At 38.6% G+C, this 19453-nt stretch overlaps 1 protein-coding gene across 7 annotated transcripts in view; it reads right to left on the bottom strand.

The window, feature by feature from the left end:
• Positions 1-750: 750 nt before the first annotated feature.
• Positions 751-19453, bottom strand: part of NRCAM (neuronal cell adhesion molecule) — a 70252-nt gene continuing 51549 nt past the window's right edge. For 4 of the 7 annotated variants that reach the window (XM_008939049.1, XM_008939050.1, XM_008939052.1 and 1 more), the window contains 3 exons: positions 14483-14614; positions 10665-10743; positions 751-1329 (listed from right to left, as the gene is read on the bottom strand). In XM_008939049.1, the coding sequence (XP_008937297.1) occupies positions 1092-1329; positions 10665-10743; positions 14483-14614 (449 nt within the window). In that variant the 3' untranslated portion in view covers positions 751-1091. Of the gene's footprint in view, positions 1330-1898; positions 1911-10664; positions 10744-14482; positions 14615-18837; positions 18991-19453 lie in introns of all 7 variants that reach the window. The other 3 variants (XM_008939048.1, XM_008939045.1, XM_008939047.1) reach the window with 2 other exon arrangements.

The raw sequence follows: 19453 nt of genomic DNA, 5'->3' as shown, positions 1-19453 counted from the left end.
AAAAAAACTTCTAAGGCCATGAGAACATGTTGTGCTGTGACCGTCTAGAAAGCGTTTGGTTTATTTTTAATGGGAAAAAAACCACACTCTTCTTTGTGCAGTTTGAAATATTTAAACCTTCTATTTTTAGCACAACAGTTTCATAACACTTTTTTTTTTTTCCTTTGCATTTTTACTTTATTTGGCAATGATAATAGTCCACTAATCACAGTTTACTGCACCAGATGATGTAGTAGTACAGCGCGTTATGGAATGCATATTGTATAAAGGCACTGAATGTATTCTGCCCCATGTTTTCTGGAATATTTTCTCTCATTTCTAAAGTTTTTCTTTCAGTGACTGTACAAATTCCAAAATGCATTGCAATGCCTATCTTCTATGCCCTAAGATCAATTCAATGTGTTTTGATGTAAAAATAGAACACTGTACTGCTGTAATACTTGATAGATTAAAAAGGCTATAAAGTAATAGGAGCAAAGAGCAGATAAGAGGGTCTCATTAAGCATCAGCAAATGCAAGTGTCATACTTAAATTATTTAGCAATTATATACTGTACATACTGTTCCTAACTGTCTTGCAAAAAGACATATGATAGCTAGACATTAAGTCACCAATTTCACAACAATGTCCACAAAGACATTGAAGTTCTATATAATACTACTATAACACTCTGACAATGAAAACAGAATTCATATCCAGGGATTCAGCTGAGGACTGCAGAACAAATTGTCAAACCATGTTTTTATAGTGTACACGAGATTACCTGTGAATTGTGAACTTTTTTTTTCCCCCATGCAGTATACCGTATTTTCAACAGGAAATAAAATTACAAGTTGATGTTATTGTTTGTGTCAGTTCCTTTAAAAAAAAAAGTAAAAATACCGAAGTTTTGAATGGAACTTGAATTTCGTGTTTTGCTTCGGACTGGCGCACCACTTCCTGTGTCAATACGCTGTATGGGCCTGCATATTCTCATCAACATTAACACCTCGTGGTGAGGAGCTCCGTTACCTGCGTGTTCAGAGCGTGAGGAGAAGGATGTCACAAGTGCTTTAAGCAAACTGAAGATACAAGGGGATCGAGTTCTCTGGTTACACAAATGAATTCATGGCATTTACAGGAGAAGGAGCCTCAGAGCTTTCGTTTCCTTCTGCGGGTTCTTTCTCTTTTTTACCACTATATTGTCCAATAAAGGAACCATCCTCATTGAACTGACCATTTACACCTTCTCCATAGTCAACTAAACTATCATCACTGTCTTCTTTTTTCACAGTTCTGTCTGAAGGTGTCCGGCTTCCTTTTTTTAGAGGTTTATGGTCCTCTGCATCACTAGAGACACAAACAAACAAACGAAAGGAATTAGCTGATGTGTCCTATATTAAGACAGAATCAGCCATGCATGCAGAGTTTATAAAAAGCATGTGTGCAGCCCTATCATCCTTTAGTAAACCCACATCACATTGTAGGGACAAATCAATATGATGCAGTCGACATGAATACATGGTGTAGGAATGGTTTAAAGAGAGAATGTCTTCAGTGGAGGGAGGGGGGGGTTGTGGTTTCTTTTCCCCTTTTTTTTTCCCCCATCGTGCATGACTTCAATGATAAGACTCGTGTCCTTGGCTCGGAAGCAATTTAGATGCAACTGCAAGCATTAAAAATCGGGTTGTAAACTTATATTAAAAAAATATTTGTTCTCCAAAGTAACAAGCTTATGATGTGCTGCGAAGTTAGTCTGTTAAACTTCTTAATTTCTTTGACTCCTTGAACATGAATGAAGAATGGTTTGGTTAAATGAAATATACGGATTTTCTTTACTAATATAAAGAAAATTAAAGTGCTGCATTTCAAATAATTTGTTACGTAATGCAGGCCAGACTTGGGATTTTCAACCTTACCTTTCAAGAGACCTACATATTCCATTAAAAGGGTGCAGAAGAAACAAATGAAAATAGCCTAAGAAGAAAAGCAAAGTCCATATCCTGATAATGATCAGTATTTTATCAATAATAATTTGCTCTTAAAATTGCTAAAACATTTACTGTATACAGATAAAGCAACAATTTAGCTTACGGCAGCTACAGCTGGGCAGTTAAGAGCATGCTTACGTTCAGTACCCGTCAGACCAAGCTCCTGATCCATAACTGATAACGGGTTCTGATGAGGACAGGGATTCAGAGGGGGGGAGAGGGGGAAGAGACCCCTCTGGCAAACCACTGTTCTCTCCTTTGCCAGTAGAAAATCTGCAGTACCAGCAGCATTCCCCAACAAACTTGCAGCTGTGGTAAACTTGTATTTCATGAAACAGACGTAGTTGGGCTCTTTTTGGAATCCTTTATGCTGCACTTCAGTTGCTAGATGAAGATTTATGCAGCAGCTCTAAAGAAATTCCAATTAAAACCCAATGTTCCCAGCTGCAGTTTTGGGTGCAATTATTTACATTGTCTTAAACAGTACACGTGATTTTATTTGCATATAGGGTACAAAACAGTAAGTGGTGTTTTGGGTGTGGTTTTTTTTTTTTTTAATTTTTTTTTTTATTTCAAGGCTCCCAGCTCATGGAAATATAAAGAAACATGAATAGAATATCACAGAAATAAAAATATGTTTACAATACCCACAATATTAGGCTGCATATGTATTCAGCAAATTATCTTAACAGTGTAATTCCTAAAAACTAATATCTAAGTTCCTCCAATAAGTGTATTTTCTTTTTTTTTTTTCTTTCCTGAATATCTTTGAAAACCCAGAGAAACTACATATATAGCATAGACAAGGTCACACAGATTATATTGTTAGCTAAAAAACGCCCTGTTGAGAAACAATTAGCTATTGCTAGAAAATCATTATACCCATTTTTTATCAAGTTGTTTCTCCTCATCTCATCACTTGTTTTGGAAGACACCAAGTTATCACACGCTAAAAGAAGTGCACCTAATATGCATGCACCTACAGAAAAAGCATACCATGGGTTTTATTCTTCTGTGCCTACACAAGAAAGAACCGGTAGGAATATCTGTCTTACTAACATGTAAGAAAACCTTTGTGTTTAAAATACACAGAGGTAAAACTGCAAACTTGACTGCATCAGTCTTGACTATGTTTTTAGTCATTGTTGTGCACATGGCCTGAGGTTAAAATATGATCTATGCTCACTGATACTGCCAGATACAGGCTAGTAACATTTAGAAGAATGCTACTCCAAAATGTCAAGCAACCAGCAGACAAGTGGAAATGTTTGTAATGCTGCAAACATGAGCAGGTTACAGGGACACTACTGAAGGGAGTTCACTCTGGAAGAACTCTGTATTTAAAAGGCTGAAGTCAGAACCCAGTATTTAAGAATCGCATGTGATGCAGTCCCTCCACTACCTTCACCAGAGGGCATCCGAGTCACTGCAACAGGTCATACCAGCCAAATGAAGGTGAGACCCTCGCTTTGAAGGAGTTCCAGGCCCTACTCCCAAAGAAGAATGCCCTGCAGTGTTTAATGCTTTCTGGGTGATAACAGTGTTCAGTAAAGAACACTGCACATACCGTTTGCTGCTTAATTTTAGGTGAGCACCTTTCTAACTGCTTACACTGCAATACGTAGGAATGAAAATAAATGAAATTTCCATTTATACCATATTCCAATTGGCCAAGAAACTGTGCAAATATTTGGGTTTCTGTGATTGCATTTTTGAAAACAAAGTTTATTTATAAGCCAAACAAGAAATATTTACACGGTTCTTACGCCGTGTCTGATTTTTCTACCTTTTAAGTGGGATGCGGATTCTACTGATCTAATCTACTAATTTCACTAATTTACTATTTAAAACCAACCAACCAACACTGTAGATTTCCCCAGGAGTGTACCTGCACAGAGGTGGGCACTGCTGTAAAAGCAGATATAAAAATGAAAAGTGAATGTGGGGATTCCCTCCCTTTCTGCACTACACCAGTCCAGGAAGGAGTTCTGCAAGACTCTGGCAGTGGAAAAAGATGTTGGATTATCCAGGGTGCTTTCCACGCCTTGTTCAGGAAAGGGAAATACATGCCATGGTACCAATTTGTTCTTTATCAAAACGGATTATGACTCTTGTGTTAGGTGAATACAATGCTTTAGGTGGAGGGGAAAGAAACTGAGCAGCAAAAAGCAAAACAACAGGAGAGAGACAAAAATAGTCATCAGTGTTTGGGACAGTGCTTTTGTAGCCTTGGGATGCAAAGCAGAGAAGGGACTCTGGTGCTCTGCTTCTTTAGTTTGTGCCTGTGGTTTTACTTGCTGCCTTTTATACTTGCCTAGTGTAATATTGTGAAATAAAAAATAAAGTGCAAATGGGGTTGACTAAAATCACAGCGGAAAACTGAAGAACTTTTCGAAAAGTGTCATGTATGCAGTGGATACAACTGACAGTGAGACAAGTACTAAAAGGGAACAAAACAAGAGGCGAGAATGGGTAAGAATTCTATATTTAGATCATCCAGCCATGAAAGTGAAGTGTAGGGATACTTGTGCCATTTGTTGTCTTACAAATAAATTCCATACTAGTAGGTTTTTAAGGAGGAAAGTTTCTCAGTGAAGACAAATATGTACCAGTCATTTTGAAAAGTACTGATACGTACCACACGCATTTCTTGCCCTTTTAGTAAAAGAACAGTATGTAATATTAAAACATACTCTAAAAACATAATTTAAATATTTTTCATGAATGACTGCTAATATATGAATATGTTTCTTTTTCTACTTACTTTCATGAAACATCTCAAACTTGCAGCTACTAATTAAGAGATACAAAAAGTACGGAGGTAAAAATAACGTGCAAATGCAAAGGACAAACTGATTCTTTTACAAAAGTACTTCCATTTCACAAGCTCATCAGTTACTGAAAGAAATATGTACCTTGAAATCTCCTTTCTTCTTTCAACTGTTCAATTTTTCTTCCTTAGATATGGGCACATGCAGCAACCAGTCAGAATGGGGAAGACAGTTTTACGATGCCTCTGCAGTCCAGCAGGCAACTAGTTCCCACTAAACTTTGCCACATTCATGGACATGCAAAAAGACTCAATAGATGGTTAGCAATATACTACTTTTCCTTATAACACAACTGTCAGGTGAAAGGCAACATCAAACAAACAAAATAGGAAAAGCATTCTGGGCTACAGGATGCAGAAAGAGGATACAGAAGATGACACCTGCCATCAGTAAATGCCTTTTTCTGTGCCCTCAGGTCAGCAGTCCGGAACTTTAAGCATACGCAGTCATGTGAAGCCACAGAAGTACCTCACCCTATGGCTCCTCTGCATGCTCCAGGAGAACCTCTGCCCCAACACCTAGCAGGTTTCTGCTCATGCTCCTAAACTGACGGGACTGAGCTGATGAAAAATGCTTTCCCTGTACACTTGTATACACCCTATGCACCTGCATCAAGCCAGAGAGCAAAACCTTTTACTATTTCCAGTCTAGCTAAGACGTAAGCACATCTGTATTACTTTTCTTAGTTTTTCTTTAGTACCTTTGTAGTTCTCAATCATCGATCCTGGTAGAAGCTGGCAAAACTGGTAGATTAAGCTCTGGCTTTAAATGGCAATGGGTTGAAAAAATTGTTAGTCAAAGAACCTTAATCACTCCTGAAAATTTTAAAGAAAAATCTTCTTGAAAGAAATTCAACTTTCAACCTTTGCGATTTCTGGTGAAAAATTATACAATGGGAAATCAAAGTTCTGATTTAAAAAGTAGTGACACAGATGTTCAAGAATTAAAATAAGAACCATCAAAGAAAGCACGTGTGTGTAAATGAGGACACGATAAGACCACTGCCAAATCCAATCAGACTACTTGGAGACAAGAATTCTTCAAGCAGTCCATTGACATCATCTATTGTCCTAGAAGGGACCAAGCCTGGAGTTGTGCTGCTGAGGCACAAATCATTGCTACATCCCTGTGGAAACACACCTAAGCTGCAATAAAACTTAAATAACTATGAGAGAAAAAAATACTATTGTAGTTACAAATTGTATTCTTACTGTTAATCAACCTAGAACAACAATAATAATATATTATCTAGCAATCTCAGAACTCTCCACCAACCATTTCCAGAAAGTCTCTCACAGGATATCCAAGAATTTCTAAGAAAAATATTGTGTGCCAAAATGTTGAAGAAAAGAGGCAAAATAATTCAACAAAATGTGCAAACATCCTGTGTTACCACACTAGCAGTCCTTCTACCTGTAGTTACCTTGTCCTGTTTGATCTTCCTACGAGCATTTTCCAGACTGCAATGGGACACTAGATGCACATACTTCTGGTGAAGTTAAGCAAAAAATGCATGCTCACAGCCTCTCCCTGCCTGTGAATCCACAGATTTGTAGATGCCATAACTTCTTAATTTCTGTTGCTTTAAGGCCTAGGATGAAAATTTGGCCTGATTTATACACCTGCACTGACCTGAACAGGAGCTCTGGATAGTCTTTAATTTCCATTTAAATAAACACGCATTTCTGGTCGTACTTTTTATTTCTTGCAGTTTCTTGGCATGAGTATTCACTGACTGTCCAAAATTTACTATCTCAGTCTCCTAGAGCTCAGGAAACCGCTAGGACTGCAGTGCAGGTTGCAACAGAGGCACTGCTCCTCCTCGTTCCGTGGAAGTGGAGGTACTGCTCCAGCCCAGGCCCGCCCGTTCTGTGGCTCCTGGAGCGCCCGCGGATCCCGAGGCTTTCATGTCCTTCGTTAGATCGACGCAGCAGGGAAATGTGACGTTGGCTCATTCTGCAGACAGTATGCTCTTAGATGAAGTTGAGTGCAAAATTTCAAACAAGTCCAGGCCATCCCACAAATACTGGGAAGCCTAGAAATCGAATGTGACAAAAACCTCCCCTGCAATTGAGAGCTATGACTTCTCTGGAGTATCTTAATTAGTCATTAAGATTTAAGCAATTTAATAATTTAAATCTTATTTTGAAACAACTATCTTCTAAGCATTGGACACAGCCGTCTTGAAATATTGAAGTCTATTCAGTATAAATTTCCAAGTCTTTCACTTTTCCCAGTTCCTAAGAGAGGAAGAAGCAAGTCTGCATTCTCAGAAGGTTCCTCTTGATGGTCTGGTGTCTCTCTGCAAGCGAAACGTCCTTTCGTACTTGGCAGGCAACGACTGTGAGACCTTATACCTTCCCTTCCCTCCTTTAGACTTCGGAGGAGAACGAAAGGAGCTCAGGCACCTGTGAGGATAAGAAAATGAAGAGCTTCTCAGAGAGCTCTTTTTCTTCAGCTGACGCAAGGTGTGTTTGTGTTCCGAGAAGTCCTTCATGAGCCGGGCCAAGGGCTCACCGAACAGCTTGCCGCCCCTGTAGGGCAAGGAGAGCAGCTTACACCTCAGATCGAGCGACGAGGCCCAAGGACGCAGCCAAAGAGCTCTCCAGGCCACAGCGAGGCAGGCCACGGTTTTAACGGTGAGTCTGAGAGAATCCTCAGCTGCATCATGGATAAAATTAGCCGCGGTTTTACAGAGCCTGCGCTTCCTCTGCACGGCACCAGATGGGACCCATTTCTTTCTGGATCTGGCTCGTTCTTCCTCCAGCCATACTAATAACGCTCTAGAAGCGTAAGTGCAGTAGATAGATACCCCAAGCTGGGCTGCAACTAACTTGAAAGATCTTTTAATTGCTTCCTCGACCTTTCTGTCAGTAGGATCTTTAGGGGCAGCATCCATATTGGTAGGCACTGGTAGTACAGAATCACTAGCAAGCAACGCGCTGTCCACCTGAGGCAAGGTCCCCCACAAAGCAGCTTTATCCACTGGAAAAGGATAGAGCTTACGTAGGACTGCCGGGGCTTGGTGCTTTGCCTCAGGATTACCCCAAATCCTACTGACAAGATCTTCCACTGCTGGATCAATAGGAAGGGTGTTATCTACCTTGCCTTCTTCAGAGGGGATAAGTAGTTCTTCCAAAGCACGTTCAGATTTGGAAGATTTTAGCATTAACACACTCTTTATGTGCTTGAACAGATAATCCTGATTCTCCATGTCAAACTTACGCAGAGGATCTGGTCCTTCTTGGTCTTCTGTAGCAGACTCAGATGACACCTCCCCATCTTCAGGGGATGACTCAATCTCCAAGGCCTTGTCAGCCTCAGGTTTCTCATTCCCAGAAGCTGTCTGATCTATTAAACTGTCCATATGGTCAGACTCAAAAGTTTGGGAACTGCTCCCAGTTGCTTCTAGAGGAATCACTGGAACTTCTGTAACTGGTACCCTGGGATGCTTTACTGAATGGGACCTAGCCTGTGCCACAGAAGTTATACTTTGCCTGGCTGCTGTCAGAGCATCCTTTAAGACAGTAGCTAGCTCAGGCAAAATCACAGATTTCATTAATGAATTCTTTTCTGATTCAGAGAAGTGAGTAGTAGTAGAAGGTCTTACCTTCCGGTGGTAGGAGCTCTGAGTGTCTTCCGAATCTGAGCTGTAGTCTGGGGTCTGGCTGAACCAGTGCTGGAGAGAAGAATGTTGCCTTGCCATTGAGCCATGAACTGAGTTGGAGCTGAGGGGTTGCTGGGAAGGGGATGGCTGTCCTGCCTGAGAATCTGAGCCCTCCTCCGACCCCATTATCTGTTGCTCAGAAGCATGATGTCTAGAGCCATGCCTGTACTTCCAGCCGTCTGACCTCTTCTCCTCTCGGCAGAGGGAAGCAGAGACAGAACTAACCCTTGTAAGCTCTGAAGACTGCCTAGCCCTCCTCCTGTTGTAGGAGGTCTCTGATCTGGTGCTGGAGTATTGATCCCCTGACCTTCTGAAGAAGTTGGATCTGTCAGATCTCACAGACTTTGCTTTGGTAAAGACAGGGTCTGCTTCAGGAGAATTGGCACAGCTACCTTTTCTTTTCTTTTCCTTGTCCAGTTTCTTTCCTGTCCAAGCAGACATGGACCTGAAGTGATGAAAAAAGTTCAAAATATTCGAATTCCTAGATCTTTCAAAAATTACTTTTTTTTTCAAGGGAAACCCTATACCCTTTTTCCTCAAAGAAGCACTGCTTCATGACCAGTGCTACATGAGGCAGACAAACTGGGAACTGAGCGACTGCAGTGGTGCTGGGCTGCAGAGAGGGTGCCAAGATATCTTCTGTAATCTGACTGGTTGCTGCTGCTGCCCTGTCTCTAAGGAAAGAAGAGGAGAGTCCAATATAGACTAATTACAAAGAAATACATTTTAGAAAGGAGTTTTTGTACAGTAAATAGGATGAGCTCTTTCATGTGAACAAGTGGAAAGCTTGGCATGCATCTGTCCATATTCACCAGACATGAGGTGAACTAGATGATTCTATAGACTAACTCAAGCCACTTAAATACAGAGACATAAATTCAAGTCTTGTTACAGGTCACACGTGAAAGCAGACTTGAATACACTTACTCTAGGCCTGAGCAAACATGTTTCGAGGTCATATCATTTGTACAATTCTGTGTGAAGGTCAGCGTCTGCTGCTGGAAGTTCCAAGTATCAAAAACCAGAGGAGCAATAAAGGAGCATGCAGACTGGCCTGTCTAGCAAAACTTAGTACTTATTTACCTCCGCTTCCAAACATTGCTTCACATTTCCCTTTTTATCAGCTGAATGTAATTAATCCATAAGCACTTAATGCTGTAATAAAATACTATTTTGAACTCATTAACCTAGGAACAAGAGTATCGGATCTTTTTTAAATCAAGGAAGAATAAACAGAAATTGCTCTTTTGCATTCAGATCTAGTAGATCTAGTCAGATCAAGATGCACATTTCCCGTATATGAAGAAGCTATGGCAACACAGTAGAGCCTCCTTGAAAAAAAGTAATTTTCTACGTATGTTTGTAAAAGGAACATCCTCAAAACAATAAAGGGCTTAGACAATGCTTTTGACACAGGGACATGCTATCAAATCTATTATATCACCCATGTAAAATATTATGGCATTCACATAATGAGAGAATAATAACAATATTTCCTGTACTAATCTAAAACCAACAAATAAAATGCTTATTTAATAAGCTATACTCATAACTGTTGTATGAACAGACTTGCCCAGGCAGGCTTTTTTGATGCCAGGAGACTCAGCTAGACTACACTTACAGTAAAGGGAGAGAGCCAGGAGTAAGAGCTCTGTTGCACGCTTTGAAGCTGGTTGCTAAGTATCCTGTACTGAAATACATGAAAGGGAGCTTCATTTTTTCTTGTGGGACATTCCTTCACCTCTGTGTATAACATCACTTCCTTGTTACTGGATTAGGTGTTAGTACTGGCAGCTGGTTTAAATGCATCAGTTTTCCAGTCGATGTAACACAAAATTGTCTTTACTACGTTTCAATTAGAAAAGTCTTTCCAAAACCTATAATGCTAAACATGCCCTAATTGAAAGGATGCTGTACCTGGTATTTAACTATGTGAAAGATGGGTTTATACATAAAGATTCCCACTTTAAGGACAACTGATTTCACCTTGCATTAGTGAGGAGCCTGCTCTGAAATTGGATGTTTGTTTGTTTTCTAACAGTGTGGTTGCAATGCTATCTATAGTTCTACACAACACTGGATACAGAATCTTTGTCAACATGGATAAAAGTTAGTTTTGAATTAATAAGTGTGATGTTACATCCGGTATGCGTGTGATATGAACACTGAACACAGCAAACCGCGTCAGTTGCTCACCTGTATTCACCAAACGTTCCATCGTCTTCTTTCATAGGTTGTATTTCTGGATCAGCATGTGCATCTTCCTTTTCTTTCACTAAAATATTCAAAACAGTAATTTTTACAAGAAAACTGCAAGATAAGCAACCTTAAGGCTGTAATTTCTCAAACATTTGGGAGGAATGTGATTGAATGAAAATTGTTTTTTCCAACTGGGCCTTAACACTGTTACAATTTTTTCTTTTGAAGAAAAACATTTGTTTATTAGTTGTAGAATTTTATTTTCATTCAAGTACAAAATACTGTATGTCATTCTGCATTAGTAAAACTTCTTCCTTTCATTTCCAGCACTAAGGAGAAAGTTTTGTTAAAAATTCTGCTAAAATACTTTATTTACTTATGTTATTAATAGAACTATTGTTTATTGAAACCTGAATAATTTTGTTTTACTTATTCATACTCTGTATTTCCTCCTGATATTCCTCTCATACTGACTGGTAAAACTGAATCAGATTAACTTGTCAGTTTGTACAATTTCTGCTTTCATTTCATGCATTACAACTCAAGGGAATTTTAAATAGTGTTTTAAGAATTTTTAGTATTGGAAAAAATAGGCCTATTTAAATAAAATAGGGGAGAAATTATTTGTTAATTTCTTCTTTTCTGTAACATGATCAAAAGTAAAGCAAAGCCACATATGCTGGAACCTAAATTTAAAACAATTTCTATCTCTTGCACATCCTTGTGTCCTGGTTTGAGCTAGAATAGAACTAAATCCGTTCAGTGATTTTACTTTTCAGCTCAGCCTATTCTTACTAACTGCACTTTCTGAAGTTCACAGCATATTTTTGTAGACAGTGTCAGCTTCTAGAAGTGGTAACACTTGGTTTCTACAGTTACTACCAAGGACTGATGTGCAGAAAGGCTCTGGCTTATACTTGCTCCTGAGCAGACCAAGGTCACTGCTAAATCCTGTGTACCACACTGGAGATGCAGTAAGAGGTCACACCCGTGGGGAGCAGCAGACAGGACAGGTGACCCTAAAACGACCAGTGAGGTGCTCCATCCCATATCCATCATATTCAGTGTCAAGATGAGGGGTCACAAGGGTCAAGCTCTCTTCTTCAATGGCCAGGATCCGAGGAGGACTCTGTGTTCCGCCTTCGATCCTGATCTAAATGCTCCTGAATCCAGTTCCAGAATCCAGCTCCTCAATCTGGCTCCCACTCTGGGACTTGCCCAGCACCTGCTCCACAGCATCACTGGTGACAGTGATGTAACTGCCATCAGTGGGGTTGGGTTTGATATTGGTTTTCTATATATTTGATTTTAGTATCCTTATTATTTTCATTAAAGCTGTTACAGCTTTCTTTTCCAATCCATAAGTCTCTTTCCCTTATTCCCTTTCTCTTGGGGAAGGGAGAAGGGTTAATAGAGAGCATCTGTCATTCTTCTGGTGACCAGCCCAGCTCTAACCCATGACACCTTGTTACAAGTTTAGTCACCATTCGCTGGTGTGAATAAATCCGCTCATGTAACTTGTCCCTATCAAAAACCCTATGCAGCACTGTGTCCTTTGGCACAGAAACCTGTTAGCACCTGCGAAGACTGATGTTTATAGAAGACCTATAAGTTAAGATTGTTGACAGAGTTAAATAATATACTGACTACTAGATTTATCTTCATGTTTCTTCCCTTTGCATTTTCATTTCTCTTTTTCTGGCTACTACTCAAATCTCTCCCTTGTTTAGCACATAGAGCTACATAATCCAATATACAATCCCTTATCTTTTTCTCTGGTAATTTCCACACATAATGTGTACATCATTAGTATATATGCTCTCCTTTAAGAGGATATGAATCATTCCTGACAGTATTTTCTAAGTCTATAATTACAATAATTCATAACACCTTGAAATGTATCTGGCTGCTATAATTTCATACTGAAATGATCTATTACTTTTTTCAAACCATGGGCAATCTCAAGATGACATGTTAAAATGACGACAAAAAAAGAGTTAATAGCTTTGTGCTTTGCATTTGTCACTATCTGTGGAGCAGCATGATTGCAATGACACGAGAAACAGAATTAGCTCCAGAGTAAATGCTACGAACAGGAGTACACACTGAACCTGGAAATCTCATACACAGCCATGGTTTACCTTTGTATACGTGTCTATATTCATACACGTGTGGGCATAAAAGAACCAACACCTTATGTTTAGTCATTCTGCAGAAGTGGGAGAAAAGAAGGGCATAGCAGGGATCTTCACAAAGTAACACCCAACTTAGCATCCAAGTGCCTTCTACACTTTCATTCAAACTGTGTTTGACCCTCTTCTAGACGGTGACTCGCTCCAACTCCGCCCTCCTCAGTTTCATCACTTGTTTCATTCTCCTAGTTTTTCCTTCTCTTTTCTCAATTCTTTCCACTAAGAGTCATTCTTCCTTTATCTTCTGTAATTTCATTTTCTCTTTAAAATACCCAAATATTATGAAAAACTCTAAGATTTTATCTTCAGCCTGTCATTCAACTCCGTATAACACTGTGCTTCTTAATCACCTATCCTTTCTTCATGGGTACAGGTGGTTTGGACAGAAGCTTCTCTTACTTATTTTATTGCTGTCACTACAAATATTTGCTCTCTCCATAAAACATTTAAATAGTTAGATTGGGCAGAGTAGGATTCTTGTACTTAATAATACCTTCTTATAAAAATAACCTGATATGCTAAGTTCAACTATAAAATATTTGCCTATGAAAAGTTTTTAGCATTCCCTGACACTAGTTTTCACAATTGCAGTGATCAAATCAAGCAGGAAAAATTAAAAACCAGTATGGATTATATTCTTTCAGTACTTTTGTAAGTGCATCAAAAAATCAAATTATTGTCTGATGCCCACTTTAAAGTTCATTCATATCCACGCACACCTCAGGAGCTGCTCTGAGATCCTGTCAGGCAGTACCACGTACACTGGTCGTCACTATCCTTTTCAAGAGAGCTACTATGTAAACAGAAATATAAGACTGGGGAAAGAGATATATAGATAGATATATATATAAGATACATATATGCACACATACATATATGCCTTTTATAATATGTACATCCAGAGAAATGGAAGTTTTAATAGAAGATGTATATTGTATAGTTCCAATTTTTAAATTATAAAATGCACTTGGCCATTCCTCAGCCTAATACTAATTTAAAAAAAAAAAAAAAAAGAACAAACCAAAAGACAGTCTCAGAAAGAAAAAAACTATAGAAGAAATAACCAGCCTGACTGAAGGATGGTAACTTCAAATTTAGCTGCAGAAAATGCAGAGGCTGAAGATGATGCAGATTCTGAGAAGAAGGGTAATGTATCTGAGACAAAATAACATGTAAAGGGATTTTGTATTATGAAATACATTCCCAGTACTTTGAAGCAGCACGGTGTCTATGATCTGGTATCTGTTTCTACTCTTTCTGACTAAATAAATTCTAACTGAGCTCATTTTAACGGGTTAAACCCATCTGCATTGTACTTCAAAAAGTGGAGTGTGCAGTAGGACTGGCAGGAGGACCAAGTATCTCAAAGCTCAGACTTCTCTAGAGAGATCATGTATTAGTTACACTCTCCAGGAATGAAGGAGCTACTTTCCTCATACGTAAAGGGATTGAAGTTTTCTGCCAATGGGCAGATTGCTCCTGACAAGCCTACCAAATGTTGACTGATTTACCATATACGCAACATAAATATAAACCAGCAGCAAAGGTAACTTCTCCAGTAAACCTGAGATTTGTCTTAATGGACCACCAGTAGATGATTTTTAATCCCATTATATATCATACCTGGATATTTGCCACCCTTATTCCTCCTTATGAAGCAAACAATCAGTAAAATCAAGATCAGAAGAGCAACAGCACACATAAGACCGATGAACCACCCTTGAGTAGCGATGTCCACCTGCCGACTCGCCATTGCTGGAGAACAAAAGAAGAAAAAGGAGATGTTTTACTGCATTTAAATGCTATGCTATTTCAGACAACAGCCAGTACGCGTTGTTCATCAATTAAGGCATAACATTCACTGTGAAAATTAGTATTAAGAAAAAGAGCGATCCTGTATTTTGTGAATATTTGCATGATTCAAAATGTTTCCAAGTACATGTGCATAGAACTTCCTTGTATGTTAGAATTCTGCCAACACATAAGCTTAGAAACTACTTTGCTAAAAGATCTGTGCACATTTTACATTGCCTTCTAGAAACCTCAAAACTGTTCTCAACCATTTTACATTAGTTAAACTACTGAAATGAAATTGCAAATTATAATTCACACAAAGATGTCGACGGCATGCTCAAAATGAATAAAAAGATAATACTCATTAGCTAATGCAGTCTCATCAGTCTGAAATGGGGAAACAGATGGGTCATTCAAGGCCCTAACATTCAATTTCCACTAAAAATCAACAATGAAGCATCCTTTAAAGCCTTATTAAGCATTGTGTTTTCTTCCTCTCCTCGAACCCGTACCTCGTTCTACAATTCATCACGATTGCCATGATTTAGCATTAGTGAGGACTTAGTAGAATGCAACAGGGAAGCCTTTCTTTGGCACTGTTTCTCTCTGACTTTAGCTGGAAGCTAATGTAAATGATATGCAAACTACACAGATAACACTACAGTCGCTAATAAGGAGAGGAATTATCCGTGGAATCTGGGCGCTGGATCCCTCCTGCTGGTCTCCAACACAGGAGGAGGATTTTCCTAGTGAAGATTACTTTCTACTCCCGTTTGGAAACGCACTACCAGCAACTGGCCTTAGGAATTACTGTGGGGAGAAAGTGGGAAAGGTGAGAGGAGTTAGGGATGCGTGTTAGAGAGAGAAGATGTGGAGGAAGATGGACATCCATCCAAACCTATCTTGCTCATTCTTCACCCTCTCCTCCAGCCTTGAAACCTAAAAGTTTGAAACTCTGTGAAGAGTTACCAAATAGACTGCTCTCTCTTTGGGAAACAAAGGTCACCTTCCCACATGAATAAGGCAAAACACTTCCTATGCATAACTCACATGGCATTTTGGTTTGGCATTTTTTGGTTTCCTGGCTTCATGAGATAATGTATCAGATTATTCACAGCCAGTATATTACCTAGGGTTTTATTAAGGACTGACAGTTCTTCAGTTTGCAGTTTAGGAGATTTGCACTAGGGCCAGGTTATATCTGGGACCGTCAGTCAAGTCTCTTTGTTCAGATGCTGCAAGTACATCAGCTCTCATGGTACAATGCTTCACCCATATCTGCTAGGAAAGGTCCGTAGACTTGCTTCCACTGAAGTGGAGGACACAATGCATGAATAGCTTTACACACAAAAATGTGGAAGTCCCAGAGCCCTATAAAGACTACCATTTCTCCTTAGAGAAGACATGCTTTTAAGGGCAGGCTCATAAAAATACATCAGAGAGAACCTCTTTTCAATGGAGCACTTACTGTTTCCTAGACACAACTCCAGGTGATACAGCAAAAACTTCTCCATACAAAACATGTTGGATGAAAACTTGGAACAGTCCTGTGCTGGTGCTGCTGTCCCTTGAACAATACCTGAGCCTTGCTTGGCAGACAGCGGGCAAGAGACTGCACTGGGCTGGCAAGCACACTAACAATAAAATGTAACAATATTCACTTATGGGCCAGGATTCAAGCGCACGTCTCAGTGTTATTTACTGGTTAAGACAAAGGCTGAGACAGCCAGCTTGGAAACATCAGCTCTCCACTGTCCCAGACTCCTGAGGGTTTTCCACAGGCTGTATGAAAACTCAAAGTACCTCTGATGTCTGGAGACAGTATCTACCCTCCATTCCATACAGAAGACGAATGTCTGCTCCACTTTAGAAATACTAAAATTAACTCTTCATCTTGCTGCCTCTTTTTGGTCTTATTGCGTAAAGTTGTGACTTGATTTTCATTTAAATAAATCAATGAATTAACGTGCCCAGTTATTGTGGAATTGCAATTAGGATATTTCCCAGCCTTTGTTTAAGAATATGCTTTCTGATATTTCAGAAACCGACTCTTTCTTACATGCACAATAATTTAAAATTTTGCATAAAAATGTCTGCATGTTATATAAATACATAGCTTGTACACATATAAATTTATACTTTAGGTAACATATCTAAATGTATGTAAGTCTTAAAAAACAAATCACAAAGGCAATCTGATTCTGAATTACAAATCGAATTGAAATGAAATTTTGTTTCAAGGTTAACATTGAAATTGTTTCAAGTTCTGCACATATGCATTCAAAATAAGGCATTAAGGGTTGTATAATACATACTGCAAAAATGCAAAAGCACATTTAATATTCAAATGTAGTAAAGAAATAGCATCAAGCAAAAGTAACTCATGCATAAAAATATGCAAGATAGATGGGACAGAGTAAAGACAAAAACTCACTTATGCGGCTTCCTGCACTCTTTCACTTATTGCATATCCAGTAGCAAAGGTGTTTCTAAACTTCGATGCAACTTTAAAAATGGCAAAATAGTCTCTGCTTACACTAAGCAAATGAACTTCTTCAGGCAGAAAGACATTTACTCTTGGTGAGCCGCTAACGCAGGAGGTGATGCAACACCCTGTACTGCTGTCCTCAGAAGGACAAACCCGCACACTATGAAGATGCTCTATAGGAATGCTTGTCAAAGAAACAAATATAGCTAAACCCTCATATATGAAATATTGCCCTTTCATTCCTAACTAAGGGCATGTTTCATATTCCAATATTTTCCTCTTTGTCCAGTTTTTTGCAGTGTTTAAAAGCTCTGATCCAGGCTGAAGACAGTGTGACAAAATTTTTCTCTAAGAAATACGCAACGTATATAACAATGCTGGACACTGAACATTTCCATTATCAAGAAGCAGAAAAGAGTGTCTTTAAATTGCCTTCATCCTTAACTACTCAAGGACATGAGCCAATGCAACTGGGTATGTACAGGATTCCTTACCTACTGGCTCAGTATTTTTTGTGCAAAAGATGATTTTGGGAAGGTTTCCATTCAGTTTGTTTTGAATCACACTATAGGCTTGATCCTTGCTTTACTGCTGCTTTAGGCTTTGGATGTGTTTTTGCATAAAGTTTTACAGATCTGCTTTTATACCACTATCTGTCTCTAGCATAAATAACCTCTGTGTTTAGCCTGTATGTATTTGCTTTGGCACCCATGTTTACAAAGCTTTCCTGTAACATTATAAGCTGTGAACAGCAATGGAACAAACCAAAGCAAAATTTATGATTTTAGAAAGTGCTCATTTTCAAACTGGTCTATTCACTATTCACTTTGTTAACTTATAATTATTACACATTGTTCAAGCATATTTTCGTATTTAAACTACTTTCTTAAACCATAATATTCTGGAGTTGGTGAGGCTACTGCTAAATAACTTTGCACTGACCAAAATGCTTGGAATGAGCAGAAGTGGCTAGCAAATACACAATAAATAATATCAACTGACCGAGAGCATGCTATGATGACAACGACATATTCAGCATAACATCAAAATGATTCTAATAAAAGACATTTCTGTGAGTTAAATGAACACGCATTACTGATTTGCTTATAAAGAAATATGACTGAAATATGTACATAAGGAATCTAAACAGCCTTAGTGACTAACATCAAAATCCATGTAAGACCAGCATAGAACAGGACAAGGAACATTTACAAGTGCAATCTCTTCACACTGGTATAAAGAGATGATTACGTGAGAGATCAAATTGAATCTGCACTTCTGATCATGCAAACAATGCAGATTTTTTTTGTATTAAAACTGATCAAATATAGATTGTTAGCTTGAAAAATATATACTTGGCTCTAGTAAAGTACATGTTATTTAAATACAGCCATCTGATTATATTAATTAGAAAGAAAGGAAACAGGGCACCTTCAGTGCACAGCACACAGATGGAGTGTGAGCGGTAAATATCTTGCCCCTAATACAAATGTCAGACAAGTAGGCTGAGTTGAAAGGAAGAAAACATTTGTAATCTACATAATAAATGTGCTGGCATTGTTTAGGAGTTTATAAAACAATTCAGTGTTGCTGCAGATAAAGGACATGCAAAGACACTAGCTACAAGATCTCTTGGCTAGAAGCAGTTCAGAGTTTCAGCTCTGAGGAGGATACGAATGGGTACGGTGTGCCTCACCTGGACCTGTCTCAAACACATCCTCTGAACTCCTAAAACCAGACAGGCCCTCAGCACCAACCCGGACTTTATATGCTGTTCCTGGGGTTAAACCCTTTAAGACAAAGAAGCTTCGAGAACCATTTACAATTTCTTTTTTCCAATCTTCTTTGCCTACAAAAATTTTAGGAAAACAACATATTGGAATTTTAATTCTCTTTATTACTGAAAGTTTCTAGACAGAATATGATCAACAGTTACCTGACTAAACTATGGACTGGCTGAAAAAAATAACTGTTCTCTCAATAATAAAAGCATATAAAATTATGACTTCAAATAATATATTGCATGCAATATATTGAAGAAGACATTATACATAAATTATGAAGCTATTTTAAACGTTTGTTCCATTGTACTAGGGAAATATTATTTTCATTTATTTTTTAAATGGCTTATTGAGCTTGCAATTATATAATAGATCAAAATACATTTTAACCATTTAATTAAATTACACTTCTTTAGTTCAGTCATATTTACTTCAGTTGAGAAGTTGTAATTTGAAGTCTGAACCTCTCTCTCATATATTTTTTTGGTACAGTCTCAGCTGCTTCTTTGACCAATACCCAAAAAATGCATT

Source organism: Merops nubicus, unplaced genomic scaffold (genome assembly GCF_000691845.1).
Source record: "Merops nubicus isolate BGI_N331 unplaced genomic scaffold, ASM69184v1 scaffold1124, whole genome shotgun sequence".
NCBI classification, from domain to species: domain Eukaryota; kingdom Metazoa; phylum Chordata; class Aves; order Coraciiformes; family Meropidae; genus Merops; species Merops nubicus.
Note: the sequence above shows the minus strand (reverse complement) of the source record. Positions and strands in the feature narration are given on the sequence as shown.